Raw genomic sequence first — 16009 nt, forward strand, 5'->3', positions numbered from 1 at the left:
TGGGTCTCTTCGGGGCGCAGGCAGCGGGCCGGTGTTGTTGCACTCCTCGCCCTGGTAGCACGCAGTTGGTTAGGGGCGTTAAGGGACAGATTTGTACATCCAAAAGTTTTCACCAGATTGTGGAAACTTCTGGTACGTTAAACAAACAAACAAACAAACAACAACAACAAACCAAGGCTATTTAAATTGGTCTCAGTTTAAGTGTAAGGGAAACCTTTGGGCCAGGTGAAGGCACCCGCAAGAATGCCTTGGGTTGTAGGAACATAAGGGCACTTTTCGCGGCTTTTGTTTGCGGGACAGGAGAACTTTTTGGAGATGTCCGGAAAGAATACAGCCCTGCCCTCCTTTAAGGACAGGAACGATGAACCCTTCTGTCTCTTCCCTGGAGGCGGTGTTGCGGGGCTGGACTCGGCCCTGAGCCCTGGATTCCACCTTGCTTTCAGGAAAAATGGGGGCATTGGGCACTTGACTGTGGTCAGTATAGCTGCCCGGGAGCATTGAGTGATGGGGAGCGGAGTGATGGCATCGGTGTTCTGGTGGCTGGTCCACCCAGGCTCGTCTGGAAATCGCATGATCTTGTTGATTGTGTAGACAGAAGGTGGTGGAGGCCCTAACGCTTTGGCTGCTTCCAACGGTGCCCTGCCTCCTGGAACTGACCTGGGTACTCCCAGGTCAAGGGTCAAGGATCACTGCTCCTGGAAAGGAGGAAGGGAGTGGAGTGGAATGCTGGCCCTGTGGCTGAACTGGGCTCTCGGCATTCCTGGGAGTTTTACTGAGTGGCCGGTCCCAGCTACAGAGACAAGAAGGGAGAGGTTGGCTTCCCAGCCTCAGGAACTGCCTGGCCCCACAGGTTGTTATGGAAATATGGCCAGCTTCTGGTGATCCTGGACTTGCCAGGGAAAAGAAGGGTTTCTGGGGGGCCTGCCTCGGGCTTGGAGTACCCCGTGAGTGATTCCGTAGTGAATGTTGATGCAGAGAGACCCTGTCTCCTGCCTGAAACCCCCAAGCTGAGCATGCTTGGGATTGGCCCTTACTAAAACCAGGGGCCCCTGGGTGGGGTTGGGGATCCACCCTTCCCTTAGGGCAGCTTCAGCCGGCACCTTGGGGGTCACGGCTCACCTTGGACAGTGCCCCCTGTCCTGGACTTGTCTGTTTTGCCCACTCCTCCCTCCCTTTTGTCCCTGGGGAGCACTTTGGTTACTGGCGGTGTAATTCAACCTGTTGACTCCGGTTTCCTCAGCTGACAAAAGTGGAGCCCCCCCTTCCTCTTCCTTTCCCTACCTCCCCTCTCTCCCTTTCTCCACCCCTTCCTGCCCTCTTCCCTTTCTGTCTACTCCTCCACTCCCTGCTCACTCTGTCCCCCCACCACTTCATCTCCCCTTAGACAGGGCTCCTTGCCAGCCTTCCTCCTCACTTACCCTGAAATCTGCCATCTGGGTCCCTCTCTAGAGCTTGAGCCCCCCGGACAGTGATGTAAGAATCGCAGACACTGTCTCTGTTGTGAAGGTTGTGGGTTGAGGGGGCGTTCTGTCTGGGAAGACAGTGTTCTGGGGGCACGAGGTCAGACACCGCCTTGAGGGATGTATTGGAGCCACTGCTTAGAGTCAGAGATACAGTCCTGTCCTTAGAACACTGTAACGTGACGGCCGTCTGTCTTCCTGTTGTCCCTCGTCCCTTTGAGGCTTGACATCAGAGTGCTGCCACCCGTGGTCACCTACATTTCAGGGGTGTCAGGCAACACTGTGTTCTCAGAGGATTGCAGGTGAGCCTGACATTCAGAGCTGAGGTGCCTACTTTTCTGAAGCTTCAGACATCACAGACAGTGGTGATGTCTTCCCTTCTGAGGCTCTCGCCTCAGAACTTTTGTGTTGGAGGACCTGCTGTGGCCCTGGAAGATGCAAGAGGCAGAGTCAGGGATGGGTGGTCCTTCCAGGCTGGCCCTAACTTCTGGGAGACACTCTCACCTAGAGCTGTGTCGTGAGGAAGGCTCACCCTTCTGACTCAGGCGAGATGTGTCCAGGGTGATACAGTTCAGCCTCGTGTGGCACCTCCGAAGCATTGGGGTCTCACAGGAACAGTTCACGCCTGTCCTCTGGGTTCAGAAAGAGATCCAAGAGAGGGATTGCAGACCTGATTTCCAGAGCCCCCATTCCCAAGGCTGGCCAGTGCTGAGTATGTTGGGCAGTGTGGGCACTTTGTCAGGGTGACCGCAGGTGACGGGCACCTGGGATGGAGGCTTGGATGTTGGAGGCTCTCTGTGCCTCAGTTTGGTTACCCGTCATGGTTCTACAGGGTGTGGTGGGCAGGAGCAGGGTCAGTTCCTATGTGAGGCCTGTGCAGGGGCTGGCTGGCTGGTCCTGGTAGAAAAGGTGGGGGTATCTGGGGACATCTCTCCCTGGCCCTACAGAGTGGGTGAGATCCACGGGCCAGGCAGGTCCCTGAAGGCCCTGGATGGCATGTGGGGGGCTGGGTAGGTGCTGGATCCTTGTTGTCAGTAGACAAAGGCTTTGTTTATAGACAGTTATGTGACCCAGTTTAGATAACCCAGTGGGGAAGCCAGGGATCAACAGCAACCCTGGCTTGCATTTCTGTTTCAGAGCAGTTCTTTCCCCGCGGATGTGAGGCATGAGTTGCTTTTTACTGCCTCGCCAGTAAGGGTGTGGTTCCTGCTTAGTTCCCATGAAAACCTGTTGCCGCTGCCCTTTCTTGTAAGGAATATAGGGGAGCTACCTCCCCCCTTTCTCATTTCCTCCTCCGGGGCATGTCTCTGAGCCATCTCCCGCTACAGAGATCCCGTTTGGGAATGAGAAGATTTATCTTTTAAGACAAGGGCATTCTGAGATTTGAGGTTGCCAAAAAGCATTCCTTTTAGAATTTTCACAGCTACGCCAGGACGGAGGTGCATCAGGTCCTGCCAAGACATCCAAGAGCTGCTTTAATGAACTGACTAATTATCCTCCTCTCCCTTTTTTTCTGGATAACGCACCCTGGTTGTCATCGTCAAGGCTTTGGGGAAAGGCTTGACTATGGTGTTTTACCTAAATGAAGGGAATGGACCTAGGTCTGCATCTTGGGGTTTCGTTTGGTGCCCCATAGGTGCGGTTGCTTGGACCCCCAGGCCGCCACTAGGGGGCGCCGTTTGTCGCTTAAACTTCATCCTTCATAAAGTCATGGTGGCTGTTTTTGTTTGTTTTTCTTAAGATTTTGTTTTATTTGCATTAGTGTTTTGCCTGTATGTATGTCCATGTGAAGGTGTCAGATCTTAGAGTTACAGACAGCTGTGAGCTGCCATGTGGGTGCTGGGAATTGAACCCAGGTCGTCCGGAAGAGCAGTCAGCTGAGCCATCTCTCCAGCCCACCGCGGGTTGTTTTTAAAACTGGTCGTTGGTTCTGTTTTGTGTTGGGGGCGGGGCTGCCATATTGTCTTTGGGGAAGATTTTTATTTTTCTACTCAGTAACTTGGTCAACTAAAAGCAGCGCTTGGTCGACTTGAGATGAGATTCTGGTGACAGATGTCTCTGTCCTCTTTGTCCCAGGGACATCCTGATCACCAGCGTGGATGCCATGACAACGTTCAAGGACCTCTGTGAGGAAGTGCGAGACATGTGTGGCCTGCACCAGCAGCACCCGCTCACCCTCAAGTGGGTGGACAGCGAAGGTGGGCTTTGGCTAGGCAGCCTCCCCCAAGTACAGCCGACTAGAGCCAACAGTTCCTAAATAGGGTGGCTGCAAACGGGGTAGATAGGACCTGAGGCAGTCGGGGCAGCGCTAAAAGCAAGGCAAAAAGGGGGTGTTCCTGCTCCATGGGGACTCAGCTCAGATGCAGGGGAAGCTTTGAGCCCTTCCTGGCCCCCAGCTTACACTTGCCTTATCCTGGGGTGTTCTGGCAGCTGCTTTAGGAAGGACTGGCTCTTCATTTCCCTAGAAGAACCGTGAGGGATCTGTTTCCCACTTCTTGATTTCTCTCTCTCTCCCCCCTTCTTTCCCGTCTCTTACTTTCTTACTTCCTTTTCTCCCTTCTCATCTCTCTCTCCTCTTCCCTTTCTCCTTCTTTCTTTTCTCCCTCCTTTCTGCCCCTCCTCCGCCTCTCTTGCTTTCTCTGTGTCCCTCTATCCTTGTCTCTATTTCTTCCTTCCTCCTCTTTCCTTCCCACATTCAGACTCATAGAAACCTGGGATGAGATGGGGTTGTGGGGGGGAGGTCAGAAGAGACTCCTTTTGCACAACCAACTACAGGTGCCAGTCGGAAGCACCTTGGGGCAGGCAGAACACATGGCCTCCCCCATTTCAGCAGAACTGCTGGTACATGGGGCTGGTTGTACGCATCTTGATATCCATCAAGCCTAGGAGGCAAGGACCTTTTCCTTTACCTAGGCCACCTGGGAGGAAGTTCTAGCTCTTGCTTGCTGCTTAGCAGGCTCTTAGAGCTCCCAAGGCTGTGAGTGAACATGACTTCCTTCTGGGGTTGATACGTTCTTACATGGGAAGCTGAGGTCCCATGAGGGAAAATTAACTCATTGGTTTGGATGGCTGTTGTGGAGTCTCTCACGCTTGCTCTGTGCTGACCATGAGCAGTGAGACTTTGCCCACCCAGACCTCTGTCTGAAGTGCTGAGTAGCTCAGACCTCTTTGCCTTCATACCTCGGTAGCCTCATTGGTGCCTCTTGCATCCTCCCCCTAGGCGACCCTTGTACCGTGTCCTCGCAGATGGAGCTGGAGGAGGCCTTCCGCCTGGTGTGTCAGGGCCGGGATGAAGTGCTCATCATCCATGGTGAGTGAGCTGGAGGGCAGGCTCTTCGTCTGTCCGCTCGGTCTGTCCAGATAAATGACTTGTCTTGGTTTGCTTCCCGCTGCTGTGGCAAATACCATAACCAAAGCCACTTGGGAAGAAAGGGTTCATTTTGCTTACACATCCTGCTCATGGTCCATCATTGAGAGAAGCCAGGGCGGGAACCTGGAGGCAGGAGCTGCAGCAGACATACCTACCCGGGAGCAGCACCGCCTACAGTGGACGAGGTCCTCCCACACCAATCAAGAAGATGTCACAGACTTGCCTAAGGCCAGTCTGATGGAGGCATTGTCTCAGTTGAAGTTCCCAGATAACCCTGGCTAGTGTCAAGTGTACAAAACTAACCAGAACATAGCCAGAGGGGCTCTCCTCAACTATGGGGATCTTTGTTTGACTGCCTAATGATTGGGAAGGCACTTGGAGCCTGCCAGGAGAAAACAAGATGATGTTCTTATGTGTGAATGGAGGTGACTTTCGTTTCCTGACCGCAAGGTTCCAAATAATTACACAGAAACATATTAATTACAAACTGTTTGGCCTATAGTTCAGGGCTATTACTAACTAGCTCTTACATCTAAATTAACTCATTTCTATTTATTAATCTATTGCCACGTGGCCATGGCTTTTACCCGTCTGCTGGCATGTTGTTCCTTGGGCGCTGCTCCTGTCTCTCCCAACTCTATTCCTCCTCATCCCATTCCTTAGTTTGATTGTTCCACCTATCCCTATCCTGCCTGGCTATTGGTCAAGCAGCTTTTATTATTCACCAATGAGAAAAGTGCATATTTGTCGCATACATAAGCGTCCCTTAGCACTTATGTATTTTTAAAAGTAAATTTATGGGATTGAAGAGATAGCTTAGTGGTTAAGAACACTTGTTCTTGCAGAGGACTTGGGTTCTGTTCCCAGCATACACATGGCGGCTAGCCAGTGCCTCTTCTGACTTACGCAGGCTCCCCTGTGCATGTGGTACACCCACATTGAATCAGAGACCCGCACGTACACATAAAAATAAATTAATTAATTAGAAATGTATCATTTCATGTATTTATCTATTGTGTGCATGCACGGGTGCCACAATCCATGTGTTGAGATCAGAGGACAGCTTCCATGAGTTGGTTCCTCATGACGTAGGTCCCTGGGATCGGAGCTCAGTTCCTCAGGCTTGATGGTAGGCACCTTACACCCTGAGCTATCACCTGACACACACTTACGTTCCGCTGGGCCTCGTGGCACAGGCTTGTAGAGAAACGGGAGGTAGAGAGACTGAGAACGTTCAAGACAAACTTGTACTGTAGAGGTCATAAGTGCCAGCATGGACAGCTTAGCAAGACTTGGCTTCAAAATAAAAAGTAGGAAAGGCAGGGCCAAGGACGTAGACGCAGTGGAAGAGAGCCTACCTAGCGTTCTCAAGACCCCAGGTTCAATCCTTAGCGTGGCTTTTAAAGGTCGGTTTTCAAAATAATCACTGCGCTTTCTTGCATCTGGGTTACTTTATTCATGAGAACTGCTGGTTTTCCTTTGATAGCTCTGCTCTCCAAAAGCATTTTCCCCCTGGAACCTTACAAGTGGGGTTTGACCACGTGGGCTTTTGAGGTTCTGCTGAGGAAGGTCTTCCAGGAGTGGTCTCATGGAGACTGTGGCAAGCGCTTTGAGCAGGGCAGGACTTTGCCTGAGAGACAGTGTTAACAGTACATTGATTACTAACCTTGTCCTTTTCTTCCTTTCTGTCCAGTTTTCCCAAGCATCCCGGAACAGCCAGGCATGCCTTGTCCTGGGGAAGACAGTGAGTGTTCAGTTCCCTTTCGGTTTACCCCTTGTTTTACGTTACGTGATATGATGTTCTGCTGGCTTGTGTGTCTGTGAGCCACATCAGCACCTGGTGGTACCTGCAGAGGCCAGAAGAGGGCGTTGGATCCCCCGAAAAACTGGAATCATAGTTATCAGCCCCCATGTGGGTGCTGGGAATTGATCCCATATTCTCTTGCAAGAGCAGCCAGTACTCTTAACCACTGAGCCATCCCTCCAGCCTGAGTGCTCCATTTTTAAATTTCTAACACGCGCCATGTGCTACAGGTAGCTGATCCGTCGTATCAGGGCAGTGGGTGGGTGCCTTGTGTGAAGCCGGGGGACCCCGAGTCACTTACCTTGATGAGGAATCTAACCTCAGCGTGAACAGTAGTACCATAACCTAGAGAGAGCTCTTCACTTTGGCTGGCTCCACGGTTTCCATGGATATGATGCGGCTGCCTGGTACTTTGTCGGCAGTTGGGAGGTGAGGGAAAAAGGGTGGTCGGCCTGGTTGTCAGGTGGCACAGTAGAAGGTCCACAGAGCGCTCTCGTTTGTCCCACGAGGAAAATGTCCAGACCAGGACGCCCGGACACTGCCCCTATGCATCTATCTGTACCACCGTGTCTGCTCTACGCGGATCACTCCGGGCCTGGCCTTCCTGTCCTCTTCCTGCCTTGTGCTGATCTGTTGATCCTCCCCCGCCTTCCCCTCTGGTCTGTTGGTCCTCCCCTGCCTTCCCCTCTGGTCTGTTGGTTGAAGATGAGGGAAGCAGGTCCCAGAAGTGGCGGGATCCAAGGGGAGCTTTGCCCTTGCCTCTGATTGTGTCCTGGAGGCTGTGTTTGGGTGCTAAGGGGTGACAAGGCTCCTGGGGTGACAACTCTTGGCTTCCCTGGCCGATGAAGAAGTACCTGAGGTTGCACAACCCAGTGTGATTAGGAGGCAGGTGCTTAGCCCATGTGTTTTGCCTCCAGTGGTATGGAGAACCGGCCCAGGGCCACAGGGTACGACACCAGGTGAGATTATCAGTCAGGCGTGTGTGTGTGTGTGTGTGTGTGTATGGGGTGTTGCCTGAAGAGGCCTTTGACAGACTGGGTGGTGTGGAACCCATGACACGGGACTTTCCAGCCCAAGTCCCAGGTAGCCCGTGCAGAGTCCTTAGGGCAGGTGGCCAGCGTGTTGTTTCCATGTCCTTGTGGAATACTCCCTAATGCTCCAGGACCCTCCCTCTGGGGTGCCCATGTCCCATGGAGGGACAGGCATCTGGACAGCGTGTGTATGAGTATATAAAACAGTAACATAAAACGTGGGCTGGCAAGATGGTTCAGTTCCTGCCTGATGACCTGAGTACAATCTCTGCAGCTCATGGAGAGAGTCAGCCCTACTGAGTTATCTGCCTCCAGACACACAGCGTACATGGTACTCACACACATCATACGCACATACACCTCACACTATGGCACACATATACCTGCACTCACATACATCATACATGCATATATATGCTCACACAATGATAACAAAGTTCTAAAATTAAAAAAAAAAGGATCAGGAAAAAATGTATAGCTCAACAAATGCCATTTTAAAAAAGAACAAGCTAAAGCAGCCGAGGAGGGAAGATGAGGTCGTCCTGTCCATCCCACTCCTTGATCTTCACACTGTGGGGTCAGCAGGGACATTTCGGGGAGTGCCTGGCTGTCGCCTGGGTGGATTTTTGGCCGTGGTAACAAGATTATATTCATGTGTTCTGCCTCATGTCCAGGCGGCCCCTGTAACCAGAGGGTTTGTGCTTCTGTCTCAGCTCCGTCCCAGGGTGTAAGCCTGTTGGTTTCCTGTTTGCGTGTAGATGCTGTAGGAGCGTCCCTTGAGTGGGTGGCCTATTATCATACAGTGCTGCCACTGTTGAAGTGGAAGCTGGGTGTGACGAGGTGGGTCCATTTTGTCCTGTGGGCATGCAGAAAATGCGGCTGAGCCTTAAGAAGGGCTGGCCCTGTCACACAAGTAGGTCCTTGAGATGCTTGCTGGGGTGGCTCAGTCTCTGACAGACACTCAGTTTTTTTTTTTTTTTTTTTTTTTATTGGGTTTTTCGAGACAGGGTTTCTCTGCAGCTTTTTTAGAGCCTGGCCTGGAACTAGCTCTTGTAGACCAGGCTGGCCTCGAACTCACAGAGATCCGCCTGCCTCTGCCTCCCGAGTGCTGGGATTAAAGGCGTGCGCCACCACCGCCCGGCTCAGACACTCAGTTTTGTCAGAACATTGCATGGAACTTTTACTGAGTACCACAGGAGGTGGATGGATGATTGACAAGCAGGGTCGTCCTCTCGCACTTAGGACTGTCGCTTCCCTGGCTGGCTGGTGCCCTGGGATATAGAAAGGCCTTTGTCTCCTTGCCATCTGGACTGTTTGAAACAACAGGATCCTGACACAGGGTCTCCCACTCTGTGTGCTGATGTTCTGTTTTCCCCAGCGTGTATCCCTTCCCACCTGATGTTTGTACCTGTCTTGAACATGCCAAAACCGTGTGACTTCGCTGCCCGCAAGAACATTTGTGTTTATAGTTTTGCTGAGGATCAATGAGAAGGGTCCTCATGGTGGGATGTTTGTTTGTTTTTCGAGACAGGGTTTCCCTGTGTAGCTTTGAAGCCTCTCCTGGAACTCTCTCTGTAGACCAGGCTGGCCTCTAACTCACAGAGATCCGCCTGCCTCTGCCTCCTAAGTACTGGGATTAAAGGCGTGTGCGTCAACACTGCCAGGCATGCCTGGGGGGATGTAAATGACAAGGGTGAATCTCCTTGAGCTTCAGTGTGGGTAGATCACAGCCAGCGGTGGATACCAGTTTGGAAACTTTGCAGGACCTGGTTGCCGTGGAACAGGCTTTTAGGGACCGCCAGTCCCCAAATCATGACATAGAGACTTAATAATTATGAAAACTCATCCTTTGCTTAGGCTTATTTCTAACCAGCTCTTATAACTTAAGTTAACCCATTTCTGTTCATCTTTGTGCTGTCACGTGGGTCATGGCTTTTACCTCTCCTCTTGCATGTCCTGCTTCCTCTGCATCCGGCTGGCAACTCCACCTTTCTGCTTCTCAGAGCTCTTTCTGTCCAGAAGTCCTGCCTATACTTCCTGCCTAGCTATTGGCTGTTCAGCTTTTTATTAAACAAACCACAGTGACACATCTTCACACTGTAAAGGAATATTCTGCAACATTTCTAACACAATAAAACTATATACAGTAAGAGCAGTTATCAGTAAGAATTACATTTACAATGTCTATTTCATTTACATTTGGCAAATGTAGAGAAAATACTCCACTATCTATCTTATCTTAGTTTTATACCTAAACCATTTCTTGTCACAAATTGTATTACCATCCTAAAAAGATCTTTTAAACATCCTTTTAGACAAGCTACTTAAGCTTTTCTGTTTCTCAATCTTACAAACTTTATACCTCTTTTGTAAGTTTCTTTTCTGAATTTGATAACAAGGAAAACTGTAAAACTGTAGCTATCTAGTCTTTGATCCCCTCCAGAGAAGGATAAAATATCACCTGAGTAAACAGGGAGTGTAGAGAAAGCAGCTTCTAAAACTATAGAACTGACAGAGTCACCTGGCTGCCTGGACAGTCACCCAAGGTTCCTCTGCAGCGTTGGGGCATCCATCTGCAGCCTACCGGCTTAGCATGTCTGGCAGATTTTTCTGTGAAGAGGGAGCTTTTGAAGGACTGACCTACTTGTCCTGGCAAAGTCTGGCAGTTGCTTTCTTTCCTGCTTGTCCAGTTTGGACAGCACACTGTCAGCAGTCAAGGCAACGGGAGTTTCTTGCCCAAATAGCTAACTTTCGCCACAGTGAAAGCAAACTTTGTATGGAGGTTCTTTGATGCCCATAGTCATTTTTTGAAGTAAGTTGGTGCTGTCAGGAGCAGACGTGTCTCACTGTCATGAAAGCCTTGCGTTATTAAAACATTTAAATACCATATTCTGTAGGTCTTTGAAGGTTTTGAAGATCTCCTATTATCTAAAATATGTCTCTGTATAGCCTTGAAAACATACCTAACATGACTATAAGGTCGATGTTATAGATAACTATTAACCTATCTTTTTTTTTATTACCCTAAATAGCTTTCAAGGACTAAAACTTTACATTATAATCTTAAATGAACTGCATAGGTATAATACTTTAAATAAGAGTAGACACATATAAAGTATAATTATAACCTTAAATAAATAAATCCATATAAATGCAAAATATCTACGCCTAGTGCTTATTGAAAAGTCAACTCAATAATCAATTATCCCATCATTTCTGTACTATTCCCCCCTCTTTCCCTTTAGAAAGAGATCCCTGAAACTAATCTCCTTTGTTTAGCTTTTCTCCTGGCTATGACCACTAACAACTTGTAACCACCACCCCCCAAACAATGACAAACATTCATAACCCATCAAATGACCAAAAGCCATCTATCCCACCTCTTGGGAATGTGGGCATCATATTCTCTGGACTGCTTTCTGTTGTTTGGGGGTGATGGCATCTTTGGGGGACCATGGGAAAACCGAAAACACCAGCCATGACATTTGTTGTCCAGTCTCTGTGCAATGGGACAGCACAAGATTTACCTCCAGTCCTGGCTGGAGCAGTCTGTGAGGCTGGACCATCTCAGCCATCAGCCTTGAAGCTGGTCCGGATCTCAAACTCTGAGGACAGCGCAACAGGGGCTTGAGAGGCTGGATCACCTGGGCCACCTGTTTTCATTGGTGGCCGATCTCCTTGCTCTGAAAACACAGACTTTCAAAGGTAACATGCGTATCTACATTAGCCCATCATGGACTGCCTGTTGTACACTAACCAGCCAAAGATTATATTTTGTTTAATGTTTGAGCAGGTAGAATATCTATCACCTATCTTGTAGGTTTTCTGGGTTTATTTCTTTCTGTCTGTAGCCAGGATTTTCAGGGGGTCTCCCCCAGTCAAACCTGATTCTCTTGTATGGATGCATAACCTTTTGTCTAATCTCTTCCCCAAAGCAATACATTTTCTGACTTCCATTTTAGCGTTAAGGCATTCCTAAAGTATCCGAGCTGGTTTAATTCAGCAATGCCTTCCACAATCTCGTGTCTCTCAACTGCTGTCATTCTCTGTTCATTAGCATTCAAAGAAATAAAAGTTACCAAAGCACCATGCAAGGTCTAAACTCCCTGTGTTATAATATTTTTCATGCGTATGTAACTTTTTAATTTTACTTTGTTCTCTTTTTAAAGACTTTTATTATTTTTAAACTATTTATTTATTTATTTTGTTTTTTCGAGACAGGGTTCTCTATCTTTTGGAGCCTGTCCTGGAACTAGCTCTTGTAGACCAGTCTGGCCTCAGACAGAGATCCACCTGCCTCTGCCTCCCGAGTGCTGGGATTAAAGGCCTGCGCTACCACCGTCCAGCAGCTATTTATTTTTTATGACTGAACCCACTTTCTTTTCTTTCTTTAGCAAAGCACTTTTTAAAACCTACTATACCTTTTTAGAGTGGTGTGTGTGTGTGTGTGTGTGTGTGTGTGTGTGTGTGTGCCCGCGTGTCTGGACCTGGCTTTACTAAGCATCTGCAGAGTTCTCTGACCACACGAGGCAAATCTGCTGTCAGCTGCAGCGCCGCTTAGCTTAGCGCCTGGCACTGGTGGTTGGCTCCACCCTGCAGGTAACATCTAGTAGCCACATCTGTTTGTGCTGGTGAGTACCAGCCTGCCTGAGAGACCACAGGACTAGGAAGCTACATCCAGCTCCTGTCCAGAACTTTTCTTAGCTTTCTCAAGCCCTGTGTTTGGATATTTGGGCCCCATGTTGGATGTTATATGTAGACGGATTTTGTGGGGGGAGGTACCAGCTCACAAAGCAAAACAAAACAACACAGAGACTTATTATAAAAGCTTGGCCTATAGCTTAGGCTTGTCCCACTGGCTCTTATAACTTAAATTAACTCATTTCTACTCATCTGCCTGTTGCTACATGATGCATGGCTTTTACCTGACCTCCTGCATGTCTTGCTCTCTCTGCATCTGACTGGCGACTCCCCCTTTCTTCCCTGAGACTTCTCTGTCCCCAGAAGTCCTGCCTAACCTCCTCCTGCCTAGCTGTTGGCCATTTAGCTCTTTAGTAAACCAATCACAGTGACACATCTTCACACAGTGTAAAGGAATATTCCGCAACATTCCCACTTTTTGTCTAAATAAAGACGAAAGGTTTGAGCTCTAATATAATAAAACCGTATACATTAAGAACAGTTATCAAGTAAGAAATACATTCACAATGTCCGTTCTCAGCAGGTCTCCTCTCCAACCCCTGCACCCTTGGGACTGGTCAGGCTCTAACTGACTTCTAAACTAACTCTCTGAATTGTAAAGTGTGTAATTAACATTTACCACGTGGAAGCAAACTCCCTAGCAGCATTTAGTGTTCCCATTGCTCTGCTGCCACTGCCCCAAGCCCGTTCCAGAATGCACCCCACCCCTCCAGCAGCCACTCGCTGGCTCTAGCTTGGGCCCCTGACCTGCTTCCTGTCTCTGGGTTTGTCTGCTGTGGACATTTCTTATAAAGAGACTCACGTGCTCCATGGGCTTATGCTCCGCTTTCTGTCAGTAGCATCTTGAGGTTCTTCTGTGGTGGAGCATGTTAGCAATCCATCCCTTTTGTTTGTTTGTTTGTTTTTAATTTTCAAATTTCTGGCAGAAACACGTTATTAAATTTTTATCACCCAGTCTTTTTCTTTTTTTCTCCCTCCCTCCCTCCTTCCCTCCCTCTCTTCCTCCCTCCCTGACATGGAGATCTCAGTGATCCAGGTTGCCTTTGAATTCTTGGGTTCAAGCAGTGCTCCTGCCCCAGCTTCTGGAGTAGCTGGGACTGCAGCATCCTTTGCCTGTATTTGAACTGGGCTGTTTTTGTTGGTGAGTGTGAGGATTTTTATACTCTGGATCTTCATGTCTGGTCAGTGTTGATTTACAAATACTTTCTCTTTCTGTGTGTTGCCTTTTTCTGTTGAAAGTTCCTTTTGACATTCAGTGTTTTAAAGTTTTCTTGGAGTTGGCCTATTTTCTCTTCTGTTGCCTGTGCCCTGGCGTGATGCCTTTGCTCACACTTTCTTCTACAGCTTTATAGTTTGAGCCCTAATTGTGTGTTTGTGTGCATGTGGTGCACCAATGGAACCATGGCGTATCACGGGCTAGGTAAGAACTTTACTGCAAAGCCTCACCCATGGTCTTAAAGTTTTGTGGGTTTTGTTTCACCTTTGAGTCGTTGATCCATATTAGATTAGTTCCTGTGTTTCATGTCTGGTAAGAGTCTAACTTTTGCCCGCACTATTGAAAAGATTTTCCTTTGCCTGATGAAGGTCTTGTCACGCTTGTTAACTGTTTTCGTGTATTCGAAAGGATTTGTGTCTGGGCTTTCTGTTTGCCATGGTTGGATTATGAAATGCCAACCGTAGGCTCGAGTGTTTGAAGACTTGGTCCTGTCCCACTGGCTCTTATAACTTAGTGAGCTGTCTGGGAAGTCTGGAAACCTTCTGGACACTGGATAGATGACTTGAGTAGGGTTAGAGTGTTCCAGCTCACCAGGTTCTAGGAGGAGCTCTCTGGTCCCCGGTTCAGCGAGGCACGAGCAAGTTGTCACACGCTCCTGCCACCACGGAGCGGCCATGCTTTGCCCACGTGGTGGACTCTGCCTTGTCAAACCGAACACATCTCTTCTCCCACACATAGCTCTTATCTGGAAAGTGATAACCGACCACACTGTTCCACTGGCCTGAACATAAAGTGACTGATATGGTTGTTGTAACTTTGCAGTGAGGTGTTTTTTTCTTTTCCCTTTCCCTTTGAGATAAGGTCTCCTGCAACTGAGGTTGGTCTCAAATTTGCTATGTAGCAAAGGATGACACTAAATGCTGGTCTTTCTGCCTCTGGGATTACAGGTGTGTGCCCAGACTGGAGAAGTGCAGGGTGCTGGGCATATAGCACGGTGGTAGAGTACTTGTCTGGGATATGTAAGGGCCTAAGTTCAGTCACCAGTAACACACACACACACACACACACACACTCCCCATGTACTCTGCTTTGTCAGAATTGTTTTGACTTCTGGGAACCTTAATTTTTTTTTTTTTTTTTTTTTTTTTTTTTTTGCTTTTCAAGATAGGGTTTCTGGGTAGCTTTGGAGCCTGTCCTGGAACTTGGAACGAGGTTGGCCTTGAACTCAGAGATCCACCTGCCTCTGCTTCCTGAGTGCTGGGATTAAAGGTGTGTGCCACCACTACCTGGCTCCTCTTTTTTCTTAATTTTAAAATGGGATTTCTTTTGTTTTTTGTTTGTTTGTTTGTTTGTTTTTGGTTAACTAGATAGTAGATTTTGTCAGAGGGTTGTTCTGTACTTACTGGGTCCTTGGGGAAAGCAAAAAGGTTTTTGTTTTTGTTGTTGTTTTCTTTTTGATTTCTGAGACAGGGTTTCTCTGTGTAACAGTCCTTAACTGTCCTGGAACTTACTTTGTAGACCAGACTGGTTTCGAACTCACAGAGATCCACCCGCCTCAGCCTCCCAAGTGCTGGGATTAAAGGCCACCACCACCTGGCTTGCAGGAAATTCTCTTAACCACTGAGCCATCTCTTCAGGCTCAAACTAATCAATTTTTTAATTTGAATTTTCATTGGATCCTGTGAGTGAGTTCCTCTTGGTCATGATGTATAGTATTTCTTACTAGGTTGCTAAATTTGTTTTGCTAGTGTTTTATTGGGGATTTTTTTTTTCTTTTTAATGGCCATTGATGCTGATCATGAGATTCAGGGCCCACTGGGATAAAGACATCCATCTTGGGCTTCTGATTTAACCACATCTACAAATTAGATTTTACCAGCAAGTTTTAGGGAAAGAGTGGGCACGTCTCAGTGAGCATGTCAGTGTTCAGACACTCTCAGTTGGTGGCTACATTGAGGTCCATCTGCCCCTGCTCCTGTAGGTTGGTGGACTGCTCTGACTGTTCCACTTTGTGGGTGGACTTGCACTGTTGTGCTGGAGGCTGGGTGTGGCTGGGGTGACAGTGGGGCACCTCTTGGAGCTGGGTCCCTGGGGTTCTGAAGTGGATATCAGATTCATGCAGGGCAGGAAAAACTTCCAGGGCTGTCCCTTGTCTCAGCTCACGTTCCTCTTCGTTTCCGTTTGTGCTCCCAACCTGGTGAGCTGCTCTGGTTGCCACCTCCACCCCTACCCCCGTTTTGTGCTTCCCAGAGGTCGTCAGAACTGTGGGCCAGCAACAGGCTTGGGCAGATGACACTTTGGCGGGGGTGTGGTCGCCAAAGGAAGCCGAAGTGGTAAACTGTTCAGGGACCAGCCTAGAGATCTTGGGGTATGCTATGTGTAACCCAAAGGTGCTGGGACCAGATTGAGGGGGTGGCTCAGTAGGAG

General features: G+C 48.7%; 1 protein-coding gene across 1 annotated transcript in view; it reads left to right on the plus strand.

The window, feature by feature from the left end:
• Window positions 1-16009, plus strand: part of Prkcz (protein kinase C zeta) — a 106182-nt gene that overhangs the window by 409 nt on the left and 89764 nt on the right. Inside the window, exons 2-4 of the mRNA XM_038333393.2 lie at window positions 3537-3658; window positions 4681-4770; window positions 6524-6574. Coding sequence (XP_038189321.1) covers window positions 3537-3658; window positions 4681-4770; window positions 6524-6574 — 263 coding nt within the window. The remainder of the gene's footprint in view (window positions 1-3536; window positions 3659-4680; window positions 4771-6523; window positions 6575-16009) is intronic.

The sequence above is a fragment of the Arvicola amphibius genome, chromosome 6 (genome assembly GCF_903992535.2).
Source record: "Arvicola amphibius chromosome 6, mArvAmp1.2, whole genome shotgun sequence".
Lineage (NCBI taxonomy): Eukaryota > Metazoa > Chordata > Mammalia > Rodentia > Cricetidae > Arvicola > Arvicola amphibius.